At 34.8% G+C, this 21,758-nt stretch overlaps 1 protein-coding gene across 1 annotated transcript; it reads left to right on the top strand.

The window, feature by feature from the left end:
- Positions 1-2,927: 2,927 nt before the first annotated feature.
- LOC108722464 (uncharacterized) lies at positions 2,928-20,275 on the top strand. The gene is made up of 13 exons (XM_018447594.1): positions 2,928-3,080; positions 5,943-6,003; positions 6,226-6,364; positions 6,820-7,023; positions 7,772-7,865; positions 16,847-17,007; positions 17,244-17,654; positions 17,913-18,141; positions 18,225-18,613; positions 18,728-18,829; positions 19,084-19,181; positions 19,265-19,445; positions 19,546-20,275. The coding sequence occupies exons 1-13, from the start codon at positions 2,957-2,959 to the stop codon at positions 19,648-19,650; spliced, it is 2,298 nt and encodes a 765-aa protein (XP_018303096.1). The 5' UTR covers positions 2,928-2,956; the 3' UTR covers positions 19,651-20,275.
- Positions 20,276-21,758: the final 1,483 nt, after the last annotated feature.

Raw genomic sequence — 21,758 nt, 5'->3', positions numbered from 1 at the left:
GTATGACGAAAATCGAATGCAATGTGAATCCAGCAATAGACTTATACGATAGACGGAGCGTTCATACGAGAGAAGCTGAAGACAACATTGAAGGATAGCTCTACTCCAGACATAGTTGTTTCTCTCTTTCACAGTGAGCGGTGGGGGACCAATCAGCTTGAGCATAAGGCCATAACTCATGGGCTGTGTTTGAAAACAGCCGGGTGCCCTCGTGTATCGTTTTATCCTTATTTAACATTAGGTAAATAAAACGACACGCGGAGGCACTCGGGTGATGTTTTCGAGCGCAGCCTCGGACGTCTATCTTCGTTGCTTTCGGCCACTTCCCGACCTGCCGCAGCGACCAATCAATTCACTACTAGAAAAGAAGAGAACTACTCCGCGACTATTTCTCTCTCTTTCTATTAAGTCTTCAGCTTCTCTCGTACAAATGCTCCGTTTATTTTATAAAGCTAATATTACATTTGTCGTATGATAAATTTTTCAAGCGTGTTAATTGACTGCAGGACAAAGAGATTCGAGAACCTCTTTGTCCTGCAGCCAATCAACGGGTTCGAAAAGCTTGTCGTACGACAAAAAACGGATGCATGTAATATTGGCCTAAAAGTGCCACTTCATGCGACGCTAAAACTCTTGATGCTCGTTTTGTTCGTGTTCACTCTATGTAATTTTATCTATGATTGACGCTAAAAAGTTCATTTCTATCCAACTTTCTAGCGTTGGCGGATCCATTCTTGTAATATAAAATTCATTTTGTGCTTTTTTTAAATGGAAAATTTTGTTTATTAAAATTTCAACATGCAAAGCAAAGAAAGTGAGGTAAATTAATAAACATGAAATAATACAATAATATCATTTTTAGACCGTGTATGTGAGAGACAACCGATAAATTAGAGCCCTATACGGTCGAAGCTAGATAGTCTTAAAATGCTTAAATAATTCAATTTTTTGAATCATTAAATATGATGTACTAGACATACATACCACAATTAAGGGGATGGGTGGAATAAAGGCCTAATTGTAAACTCTTGATATTAATAAAAATTAAAATAACTTGCTACTTTTTTATTATACACAAATGAATACACAAATGAACAGTATCGAAAGAATTTATGTAATGTCTTTAAGAAGTTACATGTTACAATACTTTTTTATTACGATCAATATTACATGAAAAAGCTAATTGCTAGAAAAAGGGTCGAAGTAGAATTGTGCCTTTATTCCGTCCATCCCCTCAATTATAATCTAACGAACTGTGCACCGAAATATTTCCGGACTAAACACAATTAAACCATGTGTAGTAATTTCGCGAATTAAATTAAATTCTAATAATTTCGACGCTAAATCAGGCATCATATTTCAAAGATGTTAATATGCTGAAAAAACTGTAATTAAACTTATTGCGAAAAATATTACTTCGGCCGAGAGTTTTTCAGCATATTAACATCTTTGAAATATGATGCCTGATTTAGCGTCGAAATTATTAGAATTTAATTTAATTCGCGAAATTACTACACATGGTTTAATTGTGTTTAGTCCGGAAATATTTCGGTGCACAGTTCGTTAGATTATAATTGTGGTATGTATGTCTAGTACATCATATTTAGTGATTCAAGATTGAATTTTAAGATTTAGCTTCGATCATATAGGCCTCTAATTTATCGGATGAAATAATACTTTGAATATTTGTCTAATAACGAATTCGATCACTTGCACTACATTAGATCAATGCATACTAAAAGCAGCTTTACATGAAATTAGCAAAATTAAATGTAAAAGTATATAAGTATTTCAAACGATTAATTATCTACTAATGATATTGTCATTATTGTCGTTATTGTCGTTATTTAACAAAATGTATATCATTTTATTATCAAAATTGATTATATTGTATCACTGCATTGAGATATTTTATATAAATTAGCTTTTAATATACACTGATGTTAGTGCGAGTAATCGAATTCACCATAAGTTAATCGGAGTTGGTAAAAGTGGCCCTTAGACAAAAATACATGTTTTAATATGTATGTAAAAAAAATAAGCTCGATATTTCTATTTTTGTGCTTTTTAAAGCTGATGCTAGTAGATCTTAAAAAAAAAGAGGGATGAGCTGGTTGACACGATTCTTGCAAAACATTTGATCAGAAATAAAAAAATCAAATTTGTTCTTAAAGTATGGATCATTCATTTCTGTCTTATCGTACGGAATTTTGAATTTTATAAAATTACAAAAACTATTGAACTTTTTTTTAAAAAAAGTCACATTTTCACCCTTTTTTATTATATTTTTTAACCTAATTTTTTAATTTTTTAATCTAAAAAATTCAATTTTGAATTAAAAAAACTCTACGATGAGACAGAAATGAGTGATCCATACTTTATGGCCTGTATTCAGAACGCGCTTACAACGGTGTTAGCGCGCTAACATACTATACTTTACGTCACGCACAGTATAGAATTTCAAAGATAAAAGCGCGCTTTTATCGATAAAAGCGCGTTCTGAATACGGGCCTAAGAATAATTTTGATTTTTTGATTTCTGATCAACTGTTTTGCAGTAAACGTTGCAGTCAACCAGCTCATCCCTCTTTTTTTTTTTAAGGCTTACTAGCGTCAGCTATAAAGGCACAAAAATGAAAATATATGTTCATTTTTTTTACATACATATATTAAAACATGTATTTTGTATAAATAAAATCAAATTTCATTTACGTGTATTGTTTTCTTTTAAAAAATTCGTAAAGTACCGTTAATTTTCCGGTTTCTAGAGTGTTTCCCCTTAATTGCATCCTGATTCAATTTCTGGTCGTGTATGGGGCTACAGCGCAAGCCTCGAATCGATCTTCCACCCCATCTCATCCCCCCCAGGCATTCGCGAAGAACCCCCGGCCGACGACTCTGTTGTCGACCCAACAACAGTTCAGAATATTCAGAACCTCCCGAGACCTACGGCAAACATGGCGTTGGATTTCGCAGCGACGTATAAAGTCTTGGTTTTAGGCGACTCGAACGTTGGCAAGACCTGCATCGTGCATCGCTACTGCGACGAACGGTACTACGACACTTACATCTCGACGATAGGTGAGAAGACATCATCATAAAAATATTCACCGGGTTTTCTGTTTTCACCTGTAACGACCGCCTCCGGAGTCGCGTCGTTTCAGCGACTTGTTGTTGGGTGTTCATTGTGACGTGTCTTGGTGCCAGTTGCGACTAGCTTACGACAGCTTCCTTGGTAACGGTAACAATAAAATCACGCACTTTAATTTTGCTCCGGATATACGACGGAATGATGCATCAATCCCATACATTAATTAATCCTTGGCTATTATTATTAGACGCTGGCCGATTTTCTGTGAGTTCTATGGCAATTCTTTTGTAGTTCTAAATGTGTCCTAACTCTTTCCGAAGAGTTCTGATTATATAAATTATTTGTTAATTTTTTAAACAATTTTTATCACGAGAAAGGCGCCTTTCAGAAAATATGTGTGAGACGGTGGTCGATATCCAACAGTTCTGTGAGGTTTACGGTACTTATCGTGTAATTCTGAATGTATCCTAACGCTTTCCGAAGAATTCTGATGATATAAATATATCACACGAGAAACCCATACAGCACAGAATTTGCAGCAATATCGTTGCAAAATCTTTGCAATATTGCTGCAACATGTCATGTTGCAGTAACTTTTGTGCAACTTTCTGAATCCTAACGCTTTCCACAGAGTGTTAATTGTTTAATTCTATTGCAGTCAGGTATCAATGTTCTATTGCAAGGAAATCTGTAGTAAATGTTCATATAATTTATTTTTGAATTCTTTAATGGATTGTACCCTACGAATATGAGGCGGAAGGTCATTCCACATATTAGACGCACTAGATCTAAAGGATCGCTCAAAAAGTTCTGTTTTGCATAAAGGTAGTGAGAGAAGGTCATTTGCCGCTCTAATGCTCCTGCAGGATTCAGTTGACCTGAAAATTAGACTGTTGAAAAGAATTTCAGACTGATTAGTGTTTATTATATAGCAGACATCCTACAAAGTAGTCTCTTCTAATGTTTACCTTGAGTCATCGCAATCTGTGATAATATGAAGTTATGTGTTCGTCTTTTTTAATATTATACTCGTATATGAATCTAATACAGGCATTTATAGCCTTGTGCAAACGCAAGCTTTGTTCTGCACTTATATCCGTGTATTCTACACAACAATAATCTAAATGTGGGAAAATCAGTGAAACTATTAGTCTATAAACAATAACAATCTTATTTTAGACCGATATGTGAGAACATTGCAGTCAATACTCGAAATTGAATGCCTATAACGGTCGAAACTGGATCTTTAATGCTAAAATAATTCAATATGAATTATATATATATATACTATACATGTACATGCATATATATCATATTCGTAGTCATTTGAACTGCGCGCCGAATTGGTTTTCTGTATTTATAAACGCAATTAAACTATTGTAATAATATCACGAATTAAATTAAATTGACAAGCAATTTTTAATAATTTGATGCTCAATCAAGTATCATATTAAAAGGATGTTAATGTGTTAAAAAACTGAAAATAAATTTATTGCGAAAGATATTACATTGGTCGGGAGTCGAACCTGGATCTCTTTTTAGACTACAAGGCCTTGAAAGGCTAAGGACACTCGTACGGAATACAAGAGATCCGAGTTCGACTCCCGGTAACATTACGTAAAAATGAATTTTTAGTGCAAAAATTAAAATAAGAGGAATAATCTCCAATAGCCTTGATCTTGACAAATATTAGAGACATGATCCTGAACAACATTCAAAAGGTTTTAGCCGTCGGTCGGACACCTTGCGTAATGCTAATACCGGCGGTACTGTAACTTTCGAGCCTTATAACTCGAAAGGTACTCAATAAAAAATAACTTTATTATAGTGTTTTGGAAAGCTCTTGACATCGGTTATTAGATTCTGGAATAAAAAATAGAGTGTTCCGTTTAAAAAAATCGACGTGATCTTGACCTTACTTTGATGACGCCACCCAAGATCAAATCAATGGTACCTTCTTATATCCTCTTCCGAACCATACAATTTTTGTTTGAAATATTTTTCTGTATCTAGTCTTCGAGAAATCTTAATGCATTATTTAAAATGAGACATCCTGTATACAACATAGGCATACACAATTTAAGCAACTTACTTAATTAATTATTGTATACAAATAATACTAGCTACATTTATGTATATATTGGATACCTGAGGGAATACTATCCCAAGGCACATTAATAAATGAATACTTTCTCTCTCTCTCTCTCTCTCTCCCTCTCTCTGTTTGTTCTATTACATGTAGGTATGTGTCACACATACGACTTAAAAAATTTGAAATGGTCCCTTTTCAGGATTCATTTTCCAGATCTCTCGGTATCGGCTGTATCAATTTTATTCAGACTGATCGCAATCGAAAGATATCGATGACATTATAAATAGAAGTGTTTTAGATTCTTGATTACGATTTTAGTTTATGAGTAATTTTAAACTTACTGCCAGACCGAATTATTCTCAGCAATTGTCTCGATATACGAGAAATTGTCATAATTATAAAAATGCTACAAAAATATACTACAAAGATATGCTATAAAGATATACTCTTGTTTGGATGAAATAATATGATATTCTATAATTAATTATTTCGCATTTATTCTCAGTTACAAAAAATAATTCAATTCTTGTATACATAAGGTTTTAATCATCCTGTTTGCATGCGAGGAAATTCTGACTGTATAAAACTGTTACAATAACCATTTAATTAGTGATAGCGTCTAATGGCTTCGAGCTACAAATATAATTAAAATATATCATGAGTCCTTGATTTTATTTGAATTTTAATATTTGTTCAATGTGCAAGTATTCCGAAAATATTTACACATGGTGACAGATATAAATGGCGAATATGTCTGCAGGTATTGATTTCAAACAGAAAATCATTAACTTAGATGGGACGCCGATTAAATTACAAATCTGGTGAGTATTAGTTCTTTTCTCGCGAATTTTTAAATTAATCGTCAAATCATGTTTAAATTCAAATAAAGAAACCAAAGTTCCCTCTCAGAAAATATTAGTCTTTATTTTTAGTTCTTTCAAGTTTCATAAAGTCATAATCTGCATGTAAAGTAATAAGTCGTATGTAAACAAGATAAAATAGTAGAAAGTATATCTGTAAATGGATGTTTTTTTTTTGTAAAGGGATACTGCCGGCCAAGAAAGATTTCGAACTTTAACAACGGCATACTATCGTGGTGCTATGGGTATCCTTCTGATGTACGATGTCACTAGTTTGGAGAGTTTCAATCATCTGTCGTATTGGCTACGAAATATTCAAGAAGTAAGATTAAAGCTAGAATGGATTCTAAAGATAGAACGTTACGCAAACGAAAATAAACTCGCGCTGCATATTTTTTAAATGCCGCGTTTAAATGACCTTAAGAAGTCCAGAAAAAGAATTGAAAGTACTAAATGACTGTTCGAATAAAATCACGACCTGAAAACTTGAAATCGGAAAAGTTTGCAAGGAAAATGGATAGATTATATTATCAACTATTATATATTATAAAAGATTATCAACTATTATTATAACCAATTAATATGTTAAATCTTTCAATAAATTATAACCAATTAACACATGTTAAATCCTTCAATAAATTTAGAAAGAAAATTAATTTCACGAGGGAATGAATAAATAGAAATTTCGTAATGTCATGAATGAGTTCAAAATTATCTGCATGCAACATAATTGTACAAGATTGTGAATCATAAGTAATTTTTTCATTTGCATCACAGAATGCGTCACCAGACGTAGTAAAAGTTTTGGCTGCGAATAAATGCGACGCGACCGCGCATCGCGCCGTAGACGCCGAGAGAGGTCAAAAGATTGCCGAAAACTTTGATATGCCCTTCTTCGAAGTATCGTGCAAGGAGAACATCAATATCGAAGAGGCCTTCCTTACTCTAGCTAGAAGAATACGGGAACAACGGGGACGTCGAGTAAGATTTGTTCGCATTAATGACTTGTCTTTTTGTGTGTTCAGAGAGAAACAGTGTTAGCAACTAGTGAGCTAGCACATAGTGATAGAACATAAATCATAGTAAGATCAAGATGACATTAAGTAGAAGTTATTTTAGGAAAACCTTTTAATAATAATTTTTAACTTTATAAAATATTTTAAATAATTTATTTAATATTTTTAGTATTTTATTTAATAATTTTGGATCTTAAAGAATCACTTAAAAATCATTATCATGTTAAGAGAATTAATTAAAGTTATCGTCAAAAGTACATTGAATGATATCATTATAATTTTAATTTCTTAGAATAATTTTTACTTGATTTTTACTTGATGATTTTGCTTGATGATTTTATTATAATTTTAGGAAATGCACAGAAAAAAATCTTAACAGCATTTTGTTAAAACAATAGTCAACAATAGAAAAAAATCCAAATAAAATGTTTATTCAGTAACAGTATTAATGAAGTAATTTAAACAAACAGCATTTTGTTAAAACAAGGACATGGCGTTTGTGTCATTAATATTATCATTGAAAATTAACAAGATTATTTTTAATTAGAATGTTGGCTAATACATGTTGGCTAGTGAATATTAGTTGCTGTTAATACATTTTTTTTCATTAAAATCCCTTTTATAATAGAAGGGAGACGCTTCTCTCCGCTCTTATCTTTTGACTGCAAACTTAACGGAATTGAGCTATCTCATGAACAATTACTGTTGCACAGGCAAGCCTGTTCGAGGCTTCCGAGAGAGAAGGCGCGGACAATATAATTAAGGCACAGTCACCGTCTCAACAAGGTGACGCTTGGAGATGCAGCTGTTAGTTCGGTGGACGATCATCCGAGGTCTATCCAGCCGGTTGAAAGTTTCGACGGCTAGAATTAAATCCGGGCACAAAGGATTTCGTCTGTTCATCGTGCACAAGAGGTCAAAGATCGCTCGTTTCTGTATCTGTACATACGCAACGCGATCATGAGTCGGTCGTCGAACGGAAATCGACCTGCACGACGCAAGAAGTGTTCGTATATCCAACGAGGGTGGCCCGGGCAAGTATTTACAATACCACCACACCATCTGCAATAATCGCAACGGATATTATAGGTATTATCTCATGAACCCTGCACTCTATTACGTGCGAGAGCTCGAATGACGACGACGTAGCTTAAGTAAGGCAAAGATGGTAACGCGAAACAAATATAATCTACCGCGATCCTGCATTATCGTCACCTCGGTCGTGTCACAGTCATGTTAAACACCGTAGGAAACATTTGTCGCCAGTGCGAGGCAAGCTCTCGTTCAGAATAATCCGAAAACAACGTATGCACATATTACATTCGATTAAGCCCGAGCTATACGTTCGCAAAGTTTGTCTATGATAAGCGATTACACGTCGTAGATGTCTATTTATAGTGATGCGAGTCACATTCGTGCGAATGTAGAGACTCGACAAAACTCTTGCTATGAGATAGGTAATCGAATGCCTGAAAGCATCATCGAGAGACGCGACAATTGATCTGATTAATCGTAAGCCAGTTTCACGACACAGAAAGGACGCGCGCGCGCGATTTGAAGTATTTAAAAATTTAGTTAAATACAAATCTGAAAATAATTTTGTTGGCTATTAAAATAATTACTGTCTCAAGTATGACAAGTAATGTTACAAAAAGTTTTAGCAATCTAATAACTAATTCGAACATCCTATATAATTATTTTGGTGATCCAACAAAGTTATTATCGGATATATATCTAGCCAAATTTTTAAATACTACAGCAAAATTGTCCTTTTTATGCATCGGTTAACTCTTCCAAGTAAACAAATGCTTTTTGTTCTGCGCGGGTTTAACATAAATCCATACGGACAAAACGGTTTTGTGTATGTAAAAATTCAGCTGGATACAGATCTGAAAATAGTTTTATTGGATTAATGAAGTATAATTATGTAAGACACTCAAGCTGGTCGTTGTAAAAACTTTTTGCAGCATTACTGATTATATGCTTGTTTTCTGTGTAATTATTTTGATGGCTCAACAAAATTACGTTCAGATTTGTATTAATCTAAATTTAAATACTTTATAAAAAAAATCGTTTTTTCCGTGAACAAATATTTAGTAGTTCAGCTGGGAGAGAAAAGATGATAGCTAAGAGTTATGAGACAGAGATTTGACAAGATTTCTCGAATGACTCGAATTCGAAAGGCTCGCGAAACGTGTATTTGTCTGCAAACAATTTTCAGAAAATCTCGCCGATGTTAGACTTTCGCGGATCAGATGCATTCATTGGATATTGTAAGCAGTTTAAGAAGGTTCAATTAGATTCGCTTGGTAAGGCCTAACTAAAAGGAAACATCTTCTTGATGCTATTAAGGCAACACACTTTCACAGTAATCGACGTATTACTATTCTAGTATGTCTACACGAGGAAGACATCATCAAGCGCATTGTGATTACCGTCTAAAAACGATATTACTATTTAAGACTTGCGATTACTACCGATGTCTCTCAACAAGGACCAGGGTTCTTCCCTCAAGGAAGAGCTTGCGCGATTACGTTGGGATTATTTGATGCACAGATGCCAAAGTTTGCGAAAATATCTCTTTGATGTCGGGTATTCGAGTCAGTACACAAATTACGAAAAATAGAATTTGTATTCAATATCGAGATATGAATGATTTTTTAATAAACGTGATGTCTCCAAAGGAATTTGCCGAATTAAACGTAGAAATTCTGTGTCAAATTAATTTTAAAGTTTTAAAACTATTTCACGCTGGAAATAGTAAACTTAAATGAGAGAAACGACTGTTAAAGAAATATTCAAGGAAACATCTCGAGTATTTTAAAAAATTTTGTTTAACCAAATACATACATCAAAGAAACCAAGATTTATCGCACTATTGCACGCGAAGCTTTCTTTAAAAGAGATAACACTATGGACTGTTTTCACATTGATGTCAAATAAAACTTTCCTTTTGCCTTGAGAAAATGGTGTATCGTAAAACTAGCGAAAGCTATTTATCCGAGAAAGAACTGCTGATATGTGTTCATGTGTTCATAATAAAAAATGATGTTCTTAGCCTGAAGTAAAGTTTCGAAACGAGGCCGAATCGATACTGGCGAGCACTTGACATCTGTATATCGAACCTTTCATATCGGTGCACACACACGTGATAATCCACGCTTAATTAATGCGCTTTGATAATCGTGATGAAACATTTTCGGTGATTCGCATTATATTCGACGAACGGCGATTTACGATAAGGCAATACATTTTACTATAGAATGTCTGGCATCAATCTTATTTCGCATAAAAATAGAGCACTTAATTAATCGTACGAAAAAAGAGGACAGTAGCGTCCTTGCATTTTTCGCGAGCCATATTTGCGGTCGGAAGAAAATAAAAAGCTCATAAGAGATTATGTTAGCTGCCATGTAACCACTGCAATACGTGCACATTTTTATGCGTAACATAAATTTTTCGACTAATCTTAAATGATACGGATTAATCTTTAATTTTTAAACTATGAGAGAACTTTCATAAACACATATAAAATCAAGTTTCTCGGATTTTACTTAAACATTTTTCATTCGATACGTTTATGTAGAGCAAATTTTTTTATTGCTTCATAATATAATAAATGGGGTTGGAAAATAAATCGGAGGATAAGAATTTGCATAAAATATAATTATTGAGAATATGCACCGTAGACCAAAAGTTTGAAAATATTTTTAAAAAGTTGACGTTTTCAGGTTACTTCTCCGAATATCCATAGCAATGTTTTGGAATCCAATAACTATTGTTGGATTTGAAAAGTTATTATTAAAAAAACATATTGATATTTGAGTAGTTTCAAAAATGTCAATTTAAAAACAAATGTTTCCAAACTTTTGGTCTGGAATATACTCGTATAGTAATATATGATTATTTCAACGATGGAAAAACATTTATTATAAAGATTCGTTCTTTAAAATTTGATTAAACCTCCAATCCTATTCACAAGTTATTTTCACAGTATAAAAAATATTTTTGGGAAAATGATTTTATAATAATTAATTATATTATTTGGAAAATTACTCATCTATTATGTCGAAAATCATATCACAATTAACAAAACATAAAATCGTTGTTGGCCTTTCGATAAAATCACCGTTCGTACTTCTCGTTTACGCTGGCAGAAACGTAAAAGCCTTTATTGTGCCTATCAGTGATTATATAAGAAATAAAGACGAAAACAAAAATAGGTAAGAAATACGTTGCATGAGATGCCGTAACAGATCGCTTTATGATCGATCAGAAGAAAACTATGGGATGGTAACGCGATGATGGTCGATGTCTGATTAAAGCTACATAAAATCTCGCTTTATTAATATCTCTGAGGATATTGCATCTTCTGAGGATATTGCATCTTCTGGGATTATGCGAAAGAGAATCGATAGATACTTGCGATATATTATTGTTTTCTTATTCATAAGTATATATCTTAAAAATCGAGTCTCTCGTCCTCTGGCGAATTGCGAACGATTTTTATCGCTGCGATTTCTGATTTATATACACAACAATCACAATTCCGCTTCAGGCTGCATTCATACGTACAGTTTGTACTACATCACGAATGGCAATCTTGTAAGTCTTGCGATCTTCTGGCGGTGTACGATATCGAAGGCGTCCGGGAATCTTTGAGGAAACTCAGTTCGCGCTTTTTCGCACGCTTGCATGTGCGATTCCAGGCTACATCGCGACACTGCCCAGTCGCAAAGAGCGCATGCACTCTTCAGACGAGAAGCACACTATATCTGTCACGATCGATCGACATTAGTGATGATACCAAATGAGATCACTTCGCGAATCGCGCATGTTAACGGAATGGCGATCGCTACGGTATCATTTGTTTTTTTCAGCCGCAATCCTAAACGTAATGGTTTTACGGCATATAGGCTTTGTACTATTTGTGCAAGACGATATTATATATATAAATATACATATATGTATTATATATATATACACACGATAACGACGGTATATATTTGTTGCTTTTATATATTTATAAATCGCGGCGTATATTTGTATAAAGAACATCATGAAGAAATTCGATTATTTCGCCCGCTAAGCAACCTACATGTGCCCTTTAATTAGTAACCAGGATTTCCCAAACTTAAAATGCGAACGTGGGTTGAACTTCTTCGATGTATATTTTTTCAAGATCTAGTGGCATACCACACAAAACAACGAAACTAATGTATTTTCGCCCATTTAAACAAGATTTCGTTTAAATTGTTTTTAAATGATTAAAGTCAAAGTTAAAATTAATGCAAAAAAAGTTTTACGGTTTTCTTCCAATCATAAAAATTTGAATGAAACAAATGTCTATATTCGAGGACCATTGTATATATCTTAAAAGTTTGGGAAATCTTGGATTAACGGAGATTAGATGCGATTAGAGAAACCATGTACTCTATTTTCGTCAACACTTCTTTAAATGCGCGCGTGATTTGTCAAGACTATTGTTAATTTTTATTCTGCGGATTGTTTGTAACGAGGACAGCATCTATAGAACTTTACATTAGCCTCTCTTGAAAAATAAATTTTTCTAATTGAAAAAAGATGGTGCGAAGAGGCAAGAAATGCAATAGAAACTTTTTGCGTAAATTTATTATAAATATGGCGACGTGAAATTGGTATTCGAATGTAGATTTCATTTGAAGAGAGGCTTGTTTTTCGCGAGAAAATGTGAAGAAAATAATTTAAAAAGAGAGAAAAAGTAAAAAAGGAAATTTGTAAGAATGGCGTCGTCCACGTAGACGGTAGAATCGCTTGTATGAATTTCTTTTAAGGGATGCTGGATCGTTGCCTTCATCGAAATACTCGTCCGAAGCTGGTCTTCGGTTGAAGAGAAGGACTCTCTTCGAAGAGAATTATTTTACTTGACTTAGTTGAGCCTGTCACTTATGTAAGCGCGCGTGCAGCGCCGTAACTAACGTTTCTTTCACATATCGCAAATCCAACGGTGTTTTATCAATCGTTCCGCATCACACACACAATCTTATCCTTGAGATTTCACTAAAAATATGCATGACGGAATATTGGAATCACGTTCGCGTCGGAATCCTTTCACCTTGTATTCGCATAGATCTATGTATTCCTAGATCTGCAGATCTCTGATTTTGTAGAATGACTATAAATTTATAGAATTTAGTTTTACAATTCTGTTTGAATTCTAGAAGAGATTACACAAAAAAATCAAGCATCTTTAATTTCATTTTGTATTCTAGTTACGGCTCTGCGAATTCATAGCTCTCGATTTTCAACGACTTTTAAGGTTTTCAACGATACGATGAAAGTTTTACGATAGATATCAGCTGTGTTTTTATGACGAATCTCTTGTTAAGATATATAATAAAAATGAGATAAAATGGCTGATCAGGCGAACAGTTTCGGCTGGCAATTTTCTTCAGTTGCCGGATCAAGCTGATGTTCTTCGCTAACATTTGTTTAAAACTTCCCGTATTAATGCTCGAAAATAATTAAAAGTTTGAATCTGGTTCGCGCGACATAATTATCTTTCTCAAATTTTGTAAAGTAAAAAGATTTTGCTCGATCATCGAGGAGATAAATGCGGAGATGTTAAACGTATGATATAACGATAGCTTTTACAACGTTTCATTTATCATTTATCGCCATACTGTGAAGAATGGTCATCGTGTTATTACATAGTTTAATTCTATCTTCGCGATCGATTATCTAAATGTATAAGTGTATAAGAGAAGTTTTTAAGTTTGTAGAGAAACAATTTGTTCAACTCGATGTCTGAATTAATAAAGATACACACTTTTTACCTATGACACACACTACGCTTTCTTTTTATTGGAGCAATAAATCTATCGTAATAATTCCACACTCCGAGAAAAACATACTTATGGTAGCTATAAAGGTAACAATTATAGAAATTTTAAACATACAAATAAAGAGTATACAGTCATAACGCAAGATGTTTATAACGAATGTCAATTTATTTAAAATCTATGTATAAAATTTCTAGACGTTTCGATCAATTTTTGACCATCATCAGTAGTTACTTTATATAAAGTTTAAAATAGAAACTTTACATTTAAACTTAATGTACACAGTTAATAAACTTTATAGTTGTAATATCTATAAAATAATAATATTTGACAATTATTGCAACCATAAGTAATAAACACAGATTAATTAAAAATTTGGTTTTTCTTTCTTTCGATCTTATTAATATTTCACATTCAGAAAAATATAGTAATATTTTATACTTGTTGCAGGTATAAAACAGTTTATTCATCTACGTATACATTAATTCTACATATAAAACTTATAGTTGTCACTTTTATAATTGTCATCACTATGTCTTTTTTCTGAGTGCAAGATATTAACAAAAAAGAAAGAAAGAAAACCAAATTATTTGTAAATTAGTTTACTATTTAAAAGCACAAAAGAAACAAACGGGATGAAAGAAATAAGTAAGACGTACGAAACAATCCAGACAAAAGAAACAAGCGGATTACTCATACTTGACAAAAGTAAGGAGGAAAGTGAGGCTTTCTTGTAACGCAACGGTTCTTTAAGTGCGTGACCCGGAGTAGTTAAACGAATCGCTCTAACTGATGATACACGCACACATCCGGAGGACACCTCCGGCATTCGCCGCGCGTCGCCAATACGTGATAGTCTTCGGCGATAAGCGATTGTCGGAGTGAATCAGCGCATTGAAAATGGAGAACAACACGGCACCGTTTTCCAACTGAGCGCTCGCGCTGAATCGTACGCACCAGGAAGCGACGGAATACAGAGTCTCCGTTGACAGGTAGGTAGATACGCGCGCACATTGCGCAGCAATCTTCTCTCCACCTTGGAATGGAAAACGCGCTGCTCGAGCTCGTCAGCGCAAGTTAATCGACGGGAGATTTAACGGATTGTCACGTTCGCAAATTGCGCGACACGCGGAACGTAAAGCGGCAGTCGCGCGTCACGTCAATCACCGTTTAAGATTACAATTGTGCCGTACGTGACAGTGAAAATTAAACGAGAGACCGTCTCAATAAGAAGAAGTCAGATGCTTTATCAAAGAATTTCTTTTTCCATATTGTAGGTACTTCATCTTTTTAATTTACTATATATATGCATCATTTTCACTGTATTTCATTTCATTTTATTTTAGCTCAATTTTACTTTTACAGTTGCACAATTTCCTCTTGCATCGTTTACTCACCGTCTGTCATAACTAGTTTTCTCTTAATTTCAATGTATTTTATGTTCTTACATCGTTACATTTGTAACGTCAAATTATACTCCATTTGAATTATTTTTAATAATTTCTATAGATCGCCGCTGTTCCTATGCCGTTAATTAACTAATATAATAGAGTCAAACAATTTAACTGAAGAAAATGTATTAAATTGGACTCAAATTTAGTTTATTATTTATTGTTAGTGCATGTGTCAACATGAACGTTGTTTACTTTAATAAATAACCATAGAAATGGATTGATTTTGATGTATACAGAAATTATAAATAATAAAACATTATTTAACACAAGGATTGAATTACCATTGTTTCTTTAATAACTAACAATGTAGAAGATATTTGTCCTAGAATTTTGAACAAATACTTAATTTAACTATCTATGTAAGGAAAAAAAAATGTTTCCTTAAGTAAATATGTATTGTTTCCGGTCAATATTTTTGATTAGACATTTTTAAAAATATTCTGCTTCTTTAGAAAGCATCGTATCTCTCGAATGTGTGAATTTGATTTAATTCTGCTAAAATAGTATGCGAAATAGCGGTATGTACGGAGACTACAATCGCCGCACGATGCATTCTGAGGCACGTGCGCGTCATGACTCACATTACGTCAAGCGACGCGCGTTCATTCAAACAAGCGCGTCGCGTCGAGAGATGAATCACGCAGACAGATGAGCAGATGAGCGGAGGCGCATCTCGTACGAGCGCCCAGAGTCGGAAGAACTCGGCCGGTTCGCCATGTTCCTCCACTTTCAAATGTGTCAGAATCATAGTTGCAGGCGATTAGTAATAAAATATTTTTCCCTTGTTCCACGAAAATATTTTCTTGAATTTCTAGCTGTAACAGGCTTTGATTTGACGCCGAGTCATTATTGGATTTCAGGATTAAAAAGCAAACGTCTTTAAATTAAAAAAAATTGAGCTATACGTAAGCACTGCAACGCGCGTCGCAGCGTCGCTTGTCCCGCCTTTCGACTGAGTATGGCGGTGGATGGCATGTTCGATGTTGACGGCCTCTGGAGCAGGTGGCATGCGCACCGCATCGCTCGGAGATTGGAGCTGTCGAGCCGTGGACTCCGGAGCGTAAGATGGCCGCGGTGACAGATACGAGGAGCTGTCAACTCCGCCCGGGATCCTAAAACCTAAAATTCTGTGTCACGCGGCTGGCTGTTTTCGCTCCGCGCGTCGCGTAAATCGGCCGCGTTGCGTTGCATCACGTCGCATCGGACCGCATTGCAATGCGCGTGTACGAGAGTTTATTCGGGACCGTCAGTCAGACAGAAACGCACCCAGGCAGTCCGAAAACGCACGTCACTTCGTAATCCGTACGTATAACGCGCGTTAAAACGCTTTGTATCCGCGCGTGCGACCCGATTTATCTTTTCTCTCGCAAACTCTCGGCCGCGCGTCAGTCGATCGTACCGTAGGCGTGTCGCCGCGGAGATAATCAAACCAGTTCGAGCCGATCGAACTCCGCCGCCTCGTCGCATTGTAAGAGTGCTTTTTCGCAGGAATAACTCTCGTCAACGTTCTCAGTCATGGAGGCGATAGTAGAATACAATTATGTGGCGCAAGAGGATGATGAGTTGACACTAAAAAAGGGTGACATCATCACTGGAATCAAGATGATGCTTGGAGGATGGTGGGAGGGCACCCTAAGGGACAAGCGTGGCATGTTTCCCGATAACTTTGTTAAGGTATTATGCATCGTCCCTTGTGATTTATCATTTATATATATTCATAGAGCCTCAGTAAACACTAACTAACTTGACGTCACATCAATGTTATAATTTCTTATTCAACAATGTAAGTTGTAATTGTTACATATAATGTATGGTATATTACGTTTATATTGTTGAGTGGGAAATTATATTATTGATGTAATGTTACCGTTAGTGTTTATTAGATTCTCATGGAAATGTCTAACATGTAGGTATTGGATACCTCGGCCACTAGTGGAAATAACGGCAGCGAGACTATAAGCAGCACGAAATCTGACGAGAGTGTAATCTTGAGAAATGGATCTGGTAGACGTTTCTGCAAAGTTCTCTTCAGTTATGACCCCTGTAACGAGGATGAGCTAACTTTAGTGCCGCAAGACTCCATAGAATTTTTAGGAGAAGTAGAGGAAGGATGGTGGAGAGGTCGTCTCAAAGGTAGAGTCGGCGTGTTTCCTTCAAATTTTGTTTCTCCCCCTGCTCCTGAAGAGCAAGAGAGGCATAAGGAACGAGATAAAAAAGAAATGTGCAGGGTACTCTTCCCCTATGAGGCTGCTAATGAGGACGAACTCACTCTGATCGAGGGAGATACAATTATCATTTTATCTAAGGACGCGCCAGACAAGGTTTGTAATTCATCTATAAATTGTAGTACTAGATGTACATTCACAAGTGCATTATGTTCCATAGAATCAAAATAGAGATCTGATTAATATTAATAAATTCAAACAACACAATGTTCAAAATTGGGATATAAGATATCTTTAAGATGTCTTACATATCTATCAATTTTTGAATTTTGTGTTGTCTGGCAATTAGCGAACTAGATAATGACTGTAAGTACATGATTAGTATATATTAAATATGTATAATAATGTATATAGGGTTGGTGGAAAGGAGAACTGAACGGACAAGTGGGTTTGTTCCCTGACAATTTTGTTGAGATGATTGGTACAAAGAATGAATCCCAGGAACAAGAATCCCAGTGGCATGAAGCAACATCGCTGAGTGCAAAATCAAGTATTAGACATTCCCATCAAGTGAAAAAGGTTGAAAAGGCGCACATTAGAAAAAGTCTGGACACTAGGAATGTACATTCAAGTAATATATCAGGTGAGATACCAACTATTTCGTATCGAAGTGATATTTCTATTTTGCATGAATATAACTTGAGATGTAATTCCGTATTTTGCCAGATCATTTTCCCACTATAGACACCGCTAAAAAGGGCCTATCTACATTGTCATCTACCTTAACGTCATCGTCATCATTGACAGCTACCGGAAGCGGAAGCGGCGATAAGAAGGCGGCCGGTAGCCATTCGATTATATCGAGTCTGAAGCGGCTTGTGAGCGACGTAGGGAATAATAACGGTATCAACAGCACACCGAGTACCGCTTCGGAGTGTCGCGAGGAATTGGACGGCGTGGAACGAGGGGAGGGTACTCCGCTTGCGCATTTAACAGCTTCTCGTGCTAAAGCACCTCGGCGACGTCCGCCTTCGTCGCAGCATCTACGCCATCACGCTGCTGGATCCAATATAAGCGCATCTTCGACGCTGCCAACCGTTTCCAGTACCATTATGGTATAATAATAATGATTTTAAAAAATAATCATTGTTTATTAATTATTAGCATTTATTATTTATTGAATTCTGAATAAAAATCTGATTAATTTTAGTATCTTCTATAACTTATAGGAAGATAATATGTCTAATGGACGCACTGATTCCACGTTGGAACAAATACCCGACGAAGAAACGGATGGGCTTGCTGCAAAAGTGAGAAGAAAAGCACCATGGGTAACGTACCACTTTTAGAGATAAAATAGAAAGTATAAAAATAAAAAGTTTAAAGATAAAGAAAAAATATAGATAAAGATCTATTATAAAAGTTTATATATATTATTAAGCACAAAGATTCGATTTGACTAATTATACTTTCTTTTATTTGTTATTCATTTATCAGTCCACAATTCCACTCCTTAAAATAAAAGAATGTAAGATATCGCGTTTATTAATCTTATCATCATAATCATTGTCATTGTCTCTTGCAGGTCGAAGAATTAAAGATGAATCAGATGGAGAGGAGAAAAACCGCTACGGTAGAGCGAATTGATAAGATGGAAGTTAAGAAGGAACGAAATTTCCCGCGGTAAATTTTGACCTGTTAATGATTTTCTAAATCCAACATGTGTTTCGCAAATATATAATGTATATTGTCTTATTGTTTATTAGATTAATGACACAAGGAAGCGCTGTGGATTTCGTTAACAAACCGGACACCGATAACGAAGATAACAAACAGAAAGATAAAAGTCCGAGAGCCGAAACAAGCCCCCATGCCGATTACAGTCCTAGTGCATCTGGTCAGCCGGCCTACGTTCCATATGCCCTCTACTACAAATTATTGGAAAGGGTAAATATTCAAATAATCCGTACGCTATGTATTAAATTTTCATTTTAGTAACGTTGCATGCACGCGGACACGCGATATTAATTTAAATTGCTTCAACAAGGTCACCGTGTTAGAAGAGAAACAAGCGGTACTGCAGGCGACAATAGGACAGCTCTCCGAACAGCTTGTACCTCTTCTCGCGAACGCATCGATTAACAGTAAATAATACGGTGTTAAGAGAAGAAAATCAATAGTATATTCATCTGCCCGTATAGTACTGTGTTGATTCCTCATTACGTCAGTAATGAAGAAAGAAACTAATACTGCTGCTAGAATAACGTTTATTGCTATTACTGTTGTTATATACATACACATATATATTTATTCATTTGGTAGTATTCGTTTATTGTTTGCTCCATCGATGCAGTATTCATGTGATCCGGTTAAAAACGCAACATTCCATTCGACATTCTACGCTTGTAAAAGCATTTCTCTTTCATTTGGTTTTTCCGATAATTAATTTAACAGATCTCATTCTAACTGCCGGAGTTTTTTATTCTTTCGATAATAGTAACCGATTTATATGAACCTTTGGACATTCGAGTGGCTTAAACTCCACAATTTTTATTTCAAACTTACGACACATATCAGAATTACGAGACGCAAATCTTCAATGTATATTTGCACATATTACCTAGATTGTTACGACAAAACTTCCCCGTTGTCAGTAGCACGAAAAACCTTGCGACGTGACGTAAAGTTCCAAAAAAAGAATGGAAGAAAAGAAAAAATAGCGCAAGTGTCCTTTCAGATGGGTGCCTGTGCTTTTCTTGTACCAATTTGCATTTTATTCATTGTTTTATGTTATTTACTTACGTATATATTTGTAATAGAATTTAACGGAGGATTGTGCTAATTATTTTAAGGAGACTGCCTGGTCTGGAAGTGCTAAAAAAAATAACAATGTTCTTTTTACAAAAACAATTATTGCTATTATATTGTGCAAATAAATTTTTTATTTGAGAAATATTTTGTACGCACACTCTAAAAAATGTTTATGAATTTTTATATTAAAAAGTAATATGATTTAATCGAAAAACTGCATGAGAAACAGAGATATCTATAGGTATCTGATCTTGTCAAATCGTTGATACTGCAGAGTCGAAACACAAGGCATTCGAAACAAGAAATCAGCGCATATACTAAACTTATTAAAATTTAAAAAATCGCGAATTGATAAAATTATACCGTTTAAAAGAAGTTTATTTTTTTCAATTAAATTATTGAAAAAGTATTTTTCGAAAATTTATTATTTTGTTAAATTAGGTTTAATATAGAAAAAATAGATATAATTTATACGTCAAAAGCTTAAGTTATTGCATTGCCTTCTCTACAGTGTCAACAAAACTGAAAAATCACGTTTCGAAAAAAATGCATATTAGAACATATCTTTTTTTTGTACTTACAGTAGTTTTTTCAATCGACGATTTCTGGATCATATAAAAAGGCTCATTCTATTCATAGAAATCATCAAACCGATCTGACTTGTCCATTCAATCGTCAAAATCTTACCTTAGAACTGAATGCTCAAAATCTTATCTCTTAACTAAATCGCTCAAACTATACGCTCATTACTATAACTCCGAGATTTTTCAAGGAATTGCATTTAAAATTTCAGAAAATACTCTTGAATAATTGTTATTTGAAAACGAATTAAACAAATTAATTTTTTGACTCTCCAAACCAGGTAGTCCTCTTAATTTTATTATCGCAAGCGATAATAAAATTAAGTATAATACGACAAGGATAGAAGAGTACTTAAATTCGTAGTTCGATAGAGCGTAAGAATTATGTGATTCTTTTTTATTCAACGAACGCAGCTGCCTCGCGATAACTATGTGTGATGATTTGCCGTAGGTTTTTTCAGTAATCTGAGTGCCAATGTAAAGCATTTTGTTTATTGCATTTCCCAGATGCCTCATTCAACGATAGTGATAAGTGATCCTCGTTGATTTTTCACGAGTAATATCACCAAACGGACAAATACTACTCGTACAAGTCTAATTCGACGTGTTCGTCGAGCCATTTATTTTCACCTGCTTGTCAAAGCATATTCCGCTGATTGCTTCAAAGTGGAATATCTTTGAAACGGTGCTAATATAATGCGATATGTGATATATCGTAGCGACACGTGGTTATACTATACATATAGAAATGAGGCACAGCGAGAGAGAACATTTATGAGACATTTATTCTGTTCTGTCTTAAATATGAAAGTATCATGACAGGACTATATAACTAAGGATGTAGGCCGCTTTAAACGATAAATTAGCA

Source organism: Mycetomoellerius zeteki, unplaced genomic scaffold, assembly GCF_001594055.1.
Source record: "Mycetomoellerius zeteki isolate Tzet28-1 unplaced genomic scaffold, Tzet1.0 scaffold204, whole genome shotgun sequence".
Classification (NCBI taxonomy): domain Eukaryota; kingdom Metazoa; phylum Arthropoda; class Insecta; order Hymenoptera; family Formicidae; genus Mycetomoellerius; species Mycetomoellerius zeteki.
Note: the sequence above shows the minus strand (reverse complement) of the source record. Positions and strands in the feature narration are given on the sequence as shown.